The 9,485-nt window shown below is 44.3% G+C and overlaps 2 protein-coding genes across 2 annotated transcripts; both read right to left on the bottom strand.

Annotated features, from left to right (window-relative positions):
• Window positions 1-4,327: 4,327 nt before the first annotated feature.
• LOC311113984 (2-hydroxyacyl-CoA lyase 1-like) lies at window positions 4,328-6,629 on the bottom strand. Its single transcript, XM_084189253.1, has 5 exons — window positions 6,489-6,629; window positions 6,332-6,372; window positions 5,930-6,010; window positions 5,328-5,400; window positions 4,328-5,139 (listed from the first exon to the last, which is right to left on the bottom strand). Exons 1-5 carry the CDS (start codon window positions 6,579-6,581, stop codon window positions 5,065-5,067), a joined length of 363 nt encoding a protein of 120 aa, XP_084045379.1. The 5' UTR covers window positions 6,582-6,629; the 3' UTR covers window positions 4,328-5,064.
• A 1,180-nt stretch (window positions 6,630-7,809) lies between these two features.
• Window positions 7,810-9,267, bottom strand: LOC311113988 (uncharacterized protein; the record flags this gene model as incomplete). The annotated part of the gene is made up of 3 exons (XM_084189257.1): window positions 7,810-7,884; window positions 8,227-8,435; window positions 8,685-9,267. The coding sequence occupies 3 exons, from the start codon at window positions 9,265-9,267 to the stop codon at window positions 7,810-7,812; spliced, it is 867 nt and encodes a 288-aa protein (XP_084045383.1).
• Window positions 9,268-9,485: the final 218 nt, after the last annotated feature.

The raw sequence follows: 9,485 nt of genomic DNA, 5'->3' as shown, positions 1-9,485 counted from the left end.
CACACACACCAAACACACACACACACACCAAACAAAAACACACACACCAAACACACACACACACACCAAACACACACACACACACCAAACACACACACACACCAAACACACACACACACACCAAACACACACACACACACACACACACACACCAAACACACACACACACACACACACACACCAAACACACACACACACACCAAACACACACACACACCAAACACACACACACACACCAAACACACACACACACACACACACACACACACACACACACACACACACACACACCAAACACACACACACACACACACACACACCAAACACACACACACACACACCAAACACACACACACACACACACCAAACACACACACACACACACACACACACCAAACACACACACACATACCAAACACACACACACACACACCAAACACACACACACACACCAAACACACACACACACACACACACACACACACACCAAACACACACACACACACACCAAACACACACACACACACAACAAACACACACACACACACCAAACACACACACACACACCAAACACACACACACACACCAAACACACACACACACACCAAACACACACACACACCAAACACACACACACCAAACACACACACACACCAAACACACACACACACCAAACACACACCAAACACACACACACACCAAACACACACACACACACACCAAACACACACACACACCAAACACACACCAAACACACACACACACCAAACACACACACACACACCAAACACACACACACACACCAAACACACACACACCAAACACACACCAAAGATCTGTCTTCTGAGCAGCAGGTGTCCAGACTGACAGGCTAAGCTCTCATCAAATACACAGTCTGAGTCCCAAATGGCACCCTGTTCCCTATTTAGTGCACTACTTTAGACCAGAGAATGGCACCCTATTCCCTATATAGTGCACTACTTTAGACCAGAGAATGGCACCCTATTCCCTATATAGTGCACTACTTTAGACCAGAGAATGGCACCCTGTTCCCTATATAGTGCACTACTTTAGACCAGAGAATGGCACCCTGTTCCCTATATAGTGCACTACATTTGACCAGGGTCAGTAGAGCTCCGGTAAAAAGTAATGTCCTATATAGGGAATAGGGTGCCATTTGGGACGCATTATAAGGGCACTAGGTTCATGGAAGGATGCAGGTCCTACTATAGTCTTCCTTCACACAGACTAACAGTCTTTTCATAGAGGTCCTATGCAAACATGTTAGTGTTTTAAAGAGAGCAGTATTGAAACAAGGTTACACAAGGTTAGATCGTCACTTGATTTAATGCTACAGATTAGCCTGTATTGTCTAATGCACCCTAAAGTACATTGTGATGAGCTCCTATTGGGAATAGACTGCAGGTTATTGACTCTTGGTCTGAGAACAGAACGAGCAAAAAGACTAGTGAAAAGTCTTGCTCCATACGTCACTAGTGTACTCTACAGTATATGCTGTAGACATGCATCCCAAATGGCCCCCTATTCCCTATATAGTGCAGTACGTTTGACCAATGCCCTATGGAGTGTCATTTGGCCCTTGGTCAAAAGTAGTGCACTATATAGGGAATAGGGTGCCATTCTCTGGTCAAAAGTAGTGCACTATATAGGGAATAGGGTGCCATTCTCTGGTCTAAAGTAGTGCACTATATAGGAAATAGGGTGTCATTCTCTGGTCTAAAGTAGTGCACTATATAGAGAATAGGGTGCCATTCTCTGGTCTAAAGTAGTGCACTATATAGGAAATAGGGTGTCATTCTCTGGTCTAAAGTAGTGCACTATATAGGGAATAGGGGGCCATTCTCTGGTCTAAAGTAGTGCACTATATAGGAAATAGGGTGTCATTCTCTGGTCTAAAGTAGTGCACTATATAGGGAATAGGGTGCCATTCTCTGGTCTAAAGTAGTGCACTATATAGGGAATAGGGTGCCATTCTCTGGTCTAAAGTAGTGCACTATATAGGGAATAGGGTGCCATTCTCTGGTCTAAAGTAGTGCACTATATAGGGAATAGGGTGCCATTCTCTGGTCTAAAGTAGTGCACTATATAGGGAATAGGGTGCCATTCTCTGGTCTAAAGTAGTGCACTATATAGGGAATAGGGTGCCATTCTCTGGTCTAAAGTAGTGCACTATATAGGGAATAGGGTGCCATTTGGTACGCAGACAAACTGTAGCTATAACACTGGAATGGTGCAATAATAATTATACTCTGGTACCGTTTCTTGTAGCCTCCTGTTGAGATTGGCTTTCTTCCATTGAGGGAGGCTGAAGCTGGCAGCAGCAACTGACGGCAGGTCATACCCCTCATAGGGGCTGGAGGGCAGAGGTCAACGCCTAAGAGACAACCCACTATGAACTCCGATCTGAGGGGGGGTCGGCTGGCTCCTATTATCTGACGTACTAGCTTCGTCCCAAACGGCAGCCTGTTCCCTATATAGTGCACTACTTTTGACCAGGGCTCATAGGGTACATGGATAGTGTTCCATTTGGGATGCAAACAGTGCGGACTGTAACCTACCAGCTGATCTCCCTCAGTGTAATAAGAGTTATGCGCGGGGATAGACTTAGCTATTTGGGGGCCCGTTTCAAAATGCTACTGGGGGGGTCCCCTACCCCAAAAAGGGAAATGTTCCCGCATAAATGAAGTTTTATGATGACTAATAACCTGGTATTAAAAAGACCTCTTCGGTTCCTGTGTTTCAGTACAGTTGGGACCCGGAGTAGAGGGGCTGAAATATTCCTGATAAGCTGCTTACTTACCCGAAGGCCCAGACGCGAGCGGGGGCTGCTCACTTGAAGGCACAGGGGCGAGCGGCGGCGTGGGAAATCTCCTTGCGAAGGGTATAGGGGTGGAGGTGGCCCAACCGGTGGGCCTTATAGTCCCTGGACAGGGGAGATATGGCGCCTCTGGGCTTCAGGGGACGCTCATCTGGAAGCTTTACTAAGAGGATGTATGTCAACAGGATTGTGTGGAAAACAACATTGGCTCAGATTATAGAAGGTAAAGCCCCGGTTGAATGTGTTGCAGGTCCAAACAACTGTGGTGCCTGGAAAGGTTTAATAATAATAATAATAATAATATATTGTTTACACACAATAAACAACTGCTGCTAAGTCACCATATGATGTTCCTATTGTAATAGCAGGCCTGCAATCGAGCATGAACAAGCCTAAACAAATGCAAAACTTTGGCCCTCGGGAAAATACAATTGCTGAGGTCGCCATCTACTGGTAACATTCTGTAGTCACACCCTCCTAATGTTTCCTGACATTTTACATTGCGCATGTTAAAAGGCTGGTGGTGTCTTGTGTCATAGGGTTAGGGTTAGAATCTTATCTCCTATACACCCATGTCATGAGTCAGTAATAACTAAACAACCATTACCTCTGAAATCATCCTGCTGTCATTCTTCCATTTCTGATGGAACAGAAAGTGTCTCCCACAGACAGTTATTATCTGAGGTGCCCAGCCTGGACAAAATAGACACCTCTCTGCCCAGGTAAGAGGAAGAAGACCTGTACAAAATGTAAATGACATTCAATATGAGGCCAACATTAATATGCCTTCAACTGAATGGAGTAGCGTCTAATAATATAGCAGTGCACTACTTTCATATAGCTCTGGTCAAAAGTAGTGCACTATAACGGGGAATAGGGTGCCATTTGGGACAAAAACGTTCTCTTATAAACTCACTTCCCCCTCTACAATACCATTGGAATCCTTTCCATCCCTTGAGTCGAGAATTTCAAACAAAAAGGCATGTCTTGGAATTCAGCTGATACAGTCAGGTAGGAGGAGCAATATTCAGCTGATACAGTCAGGTAGGAAGAGGAATATTCAGCTGATACAGTCAGGTAGGAAGAGGAATATTCAGCTGATACAGTCAGGTAGGAAGAGGAATATTCAGCTGATACAGGCAGGTAGGAAGAGGAATATTCAGCTGATACAGTCAGGTAGGAAGAGGAATATTCAGCTGATACAGTCAGGTAGGAAGAGGAATATTCAGCTGATACAGTCAGGTAGGAAGAGGAATATTCAGCTGATACAGTCAGGTAGGAAGAGGAATATTCAGCTGATACAGTCAGGTAGGAAGAGGAATATTCAGCTGATACAGTCAGGTAGGAAGAGGAATATTCAGCTGATACAGTCAGGTAGGAAAAGGAATATTCAGCTGATACAGTCAGGTAGGAAGAGGAATATTCAGCTGATACAGTCAGGTAGGAAGAGGAATATTCAGCTGATACAGTCAGGTAGGAAGTGGAATATTCAGCTGATACAGTCAGGTAGGAAGAGGAATATTCAGCTGATACAGTCAGGTAGGAAGAGGAATATTCAGCTGATACAGTCAGGTAGGAAGAGGAATATTCAGCTGATACAGTCAGGTAGGAAAAGGAATATTCAGCTGATACAGTCAGGTAGGAAGAGGAATATTCAGCTGATACAGTCAGGTAGGAAGAGGAATATTCAGCTGATACAGTCAGGTAGGAAGTGGAATATTCAGCTGATACAGTCAGGTAGGAAGAGGAATATTCAGCTGATACAGTCAGGTAGGAAGAGGAATATTCAGCTGATACAGTCAGGTAGGAAGTTAATATTCAGCTGATACAGTCAGGTAGGAAGAGGAATATTCAGCTGATACAGTCAGGTAAGAAGAGGAATATTCAGCTGATACAGTCAGGTAGGAAGAGGAATATTCAGCTGATACAGTCAGCTAGGAGGAGGAATATTCAGCTGATACAGTCAGGTAGGAAGAGGAATATTCAGCTGATACAGTCAGCTAGGAAGAGGAATATTCAGCTGATACAGTCAGCTAGGAAGAGGAATATTCAGCTTATACAGTCAGGTTGGAAGAGGAATATTCAGCTGATACAGTCAGGTAGGAAGAGGAATATTCAGCTGATACAGTCAGGTAGGAAGAGGAATTCTTATTTTCCTTTTTCAGGAATTATATTTGATATCTATTCAATTATTTTATTTGCATGAAATGAGTTATTTCCCATAATTATGAACGTTTTGATAGTTTTATTCCCGAGCTAGGCCTAGCAGAGAACTTACTGTACAGTCTGCATGCCTCCACCTGACAGAGAAAGAGGACCACAAATAACAAATTATTTCCTCTTTCAGCAATAAAACTGCTAGGGCCAGTTTCCCGGACAGAGATTCTCTATTGAGTTTGCTTTTTAGTCCATGACTAGGCTTAATCTGTGTCCCGTGAAATCACCCCCTAATGTTCAATAGTCAGAAATGTCATGGTTGAATCGGTACCTGTGGAAACTCTTGAAATGCCCCAGTGGTCTCTTGGTTTTGATCGGAGGAGCCTCCAATAACAATCACAGGCCTACAGAGAGAGAGGTATCACACAATGACATCAACTGACAAGCTGAGACAACAAGAAATTGGAGTCCTCTGATCATTTTTTGCAGTGTGCGGATAGCATCCCTTCTTTTGAAAGGACCACTGAACATGAGTAGTAGGGTCTCCCAGTCAAAACTGTTCGCTGCTCTGGCACCCCAATGGTGGAACAAGCTCCCTCACGACGCCAGGACAGCGGAGTCACTCACCACCTTCCGGAGACATTTGAAACCCCACCTCTTTAAGGAATACCTGGGATAGGATAAAGGAATCCTTCTACCCCCCACCCCCCCCCAATTGTAAAGTGGTTATCCCACTGGCTATAGGGTGAACGCACCAATTTGTGAGTCGCTCTGGCTAAGAGCGTCTGCTAAATGACGTTAATGTGCCCTTGAGCAAGGCACTTAACCCTAATTGCTCCTGTAAGTCGCTCTGGATAAGAGCGTCTGCTAAATGACTAAAATGTAAATGTAAATGTAATGTAAATGTCTTCTGTTTGTGGAGTTCTAGCATACCAGCAGTTCATGTTAGCGTTGGCCATTCCACCAAGTGCATGGATGAGTCCCGGTCCAGACACAACCAGGCACGCACCTGGACTGGAGAGGAACAGACAGACAGAGGGACAGACAGGAAGACAGGCAGACACACACACAAAGGGTCAGACAGCCAGGCAGACATAATTAGCAATGCAAAAAAGCTATGAAACGGACCCTCACACACTACACGCTCCTGTAGTCTATGTAAGGGTAGTTAATATCACATGATTTAGGGAGAGCTGGTTTAGTATAGTGTGGAGAGAGTAGTCTCCCTGGGCAGACGGGTCGCTTCCCACATTAACAATGTTTTAACATAGGTCTGGGATTTCAGAGAGGAGAGACAGTATCTCTAAAGCTCTCTCCTAATGCGAATCCTCCTACCGTCCAGTGAGGTAACCAACAGCAGACGCAGCATAGCAAGCCTGTTGGATGACGCATTACAACAACATATCAGTATTACTGGTGTCTCCACAACCAAATCACATCAAAAATGTCATGAGAAGATTCTGAATTCATAAAAAATAAAAAGATGGCTTACGGCTTGTTCATTGCGCATTCCCACATACTTGATTCCTGAGGCTTGAGCTGCCATAGCTACTTCAATGACTGGAACACCAACTATTCCAAACATATATTCTACATTCTGTAGAGAGATACGTGTAGATACACTATATTTACATTAAAAAGAAAATTTAGTCATTTAGCAGACGCTCTTATCCAGTGAGTGCATACATTTTCATACTGGTGCATTACTGCCCCCTGCTGTACTGCAGTGTGGACATGAGCCGTGCAAGAGCAGTCATGAATATTTAATAAACTACTAGCCTTTTCCTTTTTGTATTGCAAGAAATACATAACAAGCCCTCATTATGTGTTTATAACTGCACTTAACTTAACACTTAACTCAATTAAGTCATTATGAGTGTATGACAGTATGAAAAAAAAAATGTATGCACTCACTAACTGTAAGTCGCTCTGGATAAGAGCTTCTGCTAAATGACTAAAATGTAAAATGTAAATGACTTGAGTGTATGCATTATAGATATAGGCTTCATAGAAAGTGTTACAAATGTTCTCCTGTCATCTTATAGGAGATCCATTCATGGATTTAGTTATGGCTTGAGAATGTGACTGGTCTACAGAGTTCTCTCCTTTATGTCTGTCTTTATATATATATATATATATGGCACCCTTTTTTATATGTGACAACAACTTTTCTGTATTATGTGTATTTCCACAATCAATAATAATAAACGGTACTTCACTATGAATACTTTTGACTATGTGGTTTGAAGTACTTTACCGTTATCGTGCACAAACATTAAGACTATTATAGACAGAAATCAATGCAGTAATGTTTTATTAAATAAAGGCTCTGATTAAAATATAATATTAATGAAATCAGGCATTTAGCTAATTCTTCTTCCCAGAAGCTCCTCTGAATGGTTTGGAGATGGCTCTGGAGAGAGCGTGTAACACCCTGACTATGAGAGGGCGTTTACGGGACTGGGACTCCTGGGGAGCAGGGGCCGGTGTGGTTGTCAGGTCCTCCTTGGGAGGGGAAGTGGATGGAACCTCTGGAACCTCACACTCAGCATCTGTCATAAGAACATTTCATAATCAGAAAATGAATGTGTGTGTTTGTGTCTGTCCGTCTGCCTGTCTGTCTGCCTGCCTGTCCGTCTGCATGTCTGTCTGTCTGCCTGTCCGTCTGTCTGTCTGCCTGTCCATCTGCCTGCCTGTCTGTCCATCTGCCTGTCTGTCTGTCTGCATGTCTGTCCGTCCGTCTGCCTGTATCTGTTGTCACTGTTTTAACAAGCTTGTCATAGGGTGATATATCAATATAACATCGATGCTTATCACTTACCCTGTGAAATATGAGTCTCTCTGAGACGTTTGGGGTAGCTCTTCGGTTCCCCTTTTGTCTTGAACAGCTGTTGACAAAACACATCAGGACAACTGAGCCTGTGTAAAATACAGAGTGTGCATCCCAAAAGGCACCCTATTCGCTATGTAAGGCACTACTTTTGACAAGGGCCCATAGAGCTCTGGTAAAAAGTAGTGCACTATATAGGGAATAGGGTGCCATTTGGGACATAGCCATTGACTCTCTCCCATGTGTATTAGGATTGTATTACAGCGTCCTCACTCAACCTCCTCAAGACAATGACAACAGTATTGTTCTAATGCTGAGAGACAATAGGTGTGTAGTGAATCTGTAGGGTAAATTTCAGCCCTGCCTTACAGAGGTAATCTCAAAACACAGAGCACCCTACCTTAATCATGATCTTTGGAAACGTATGCATTTTCGGTAGGAAATGCCACTTCCTGTTCTTCTTAGTCTCTTCCCCTCTGGCAGAGGGAAGGCGGGCCATGCCGTCAGCCTTTACATCAGCCGGGCTAAGGCTCCTGGCAGGGAATTCCTCAGTAGCATTAAGGTCAGCTACAACACCATGAATGATGTCACTTGCGGCATTGCTGGTGTCTGAGTGAGAAGAGCACGCTAGTGTGACCGACCTGTGTACAATAACTGGGAGAAGAGGACGCAGCCATGGAAGTCAGTCACTGCATCCCAAATGGCATTCTCTTCACTTTATAGTGCACTACTTTTGACCAGGGCCCATAGGGTCTGGTCAAAAGTAGTGCACTAAATATGGAATAAGGTGCCATTCTGGACACAACCAGTGAATTTTAATTAAGTCCTATGCAGATGAAAATAGATACTTTCACTTACCATCCTCCATTGCAGACTTGGACCCATAAGTCAGGCTGTCCATCACCACGTCTGTCATCAACTTGATGACCTGATCCAAAACCATTTCAGCCGAGGGTGGCATAGGCCTTCCCATACACTGCCCCAGGAGTCTCCTAACAGAAGTCTGGGCAAAGTTGTAAATGAGCTCTGAGGCATCGTCCTTTGACAGCTTCCTCAGGGCTGGCTTAGGCAGCGCTGGTTGAGAGAGGCTTCTGTGGCCAGCCATGGATTGAAGCTGGCGGCTTATGGTTATCTCCAGAATGAGACCGTGGACCTTTGCGATCAGGTTGTCAGACGCACCTTGAAGGGCTTCAACTGACAGGAGCCTATCCAGATTTTCTTCTGCTGAAGTCATCTCTGGGTCGTCCGTCTTCAATGTGTCCATTATAGTTTTCACTATGATATTGGTGTCAGATATGTTTATTTCTTGTTGGCTCACAAGCGTTGACCGTGAACCTGTCTCGTCCATTGCGATAGAGGTATGGGATTCTGTCCTTGTGATCTCATCGGCAGCGCTCATGTCAGGCAACTGGTCAAGGATCTCCAGTAAAGAGTCTAACATGTTAGTGGCTATCAGACACTCCTGCCCAACAGATGAACTCTCAGAGTTGGCCACTCTACACTTGATCTCATTTAGGATCAAGCTGAGCATCTTCTTTGCAGTTTTGCTAAAGCCTTCTTGGCTGACTGCCACTGTTACGTCTTTTAGAGCCACAAGAGGTTTGCAACTTTCACTCAATCCACTGCCGTGGAGAGGAGAGGCTCTCTTCAAACTGTTGT

The sequence above is a fragment of the Coregonus lavaretus genome (genome assembly GCF_964263955.1).
Source record: "Coregonus lavaretus genome assembly, contig: HAP1_SCAFFOLD_980, whole genome shotgun sequence".
NCBI classification, from domain to species: Eukaryota; Metazoa; Chordata; class Actinopteri; order Salmoniformes; family Salmonidae; genus Coregonus; species Coregonus lavaretus.
This window is presented reverse-complemented; position numbering and strand designations above follow the sequence as displayed.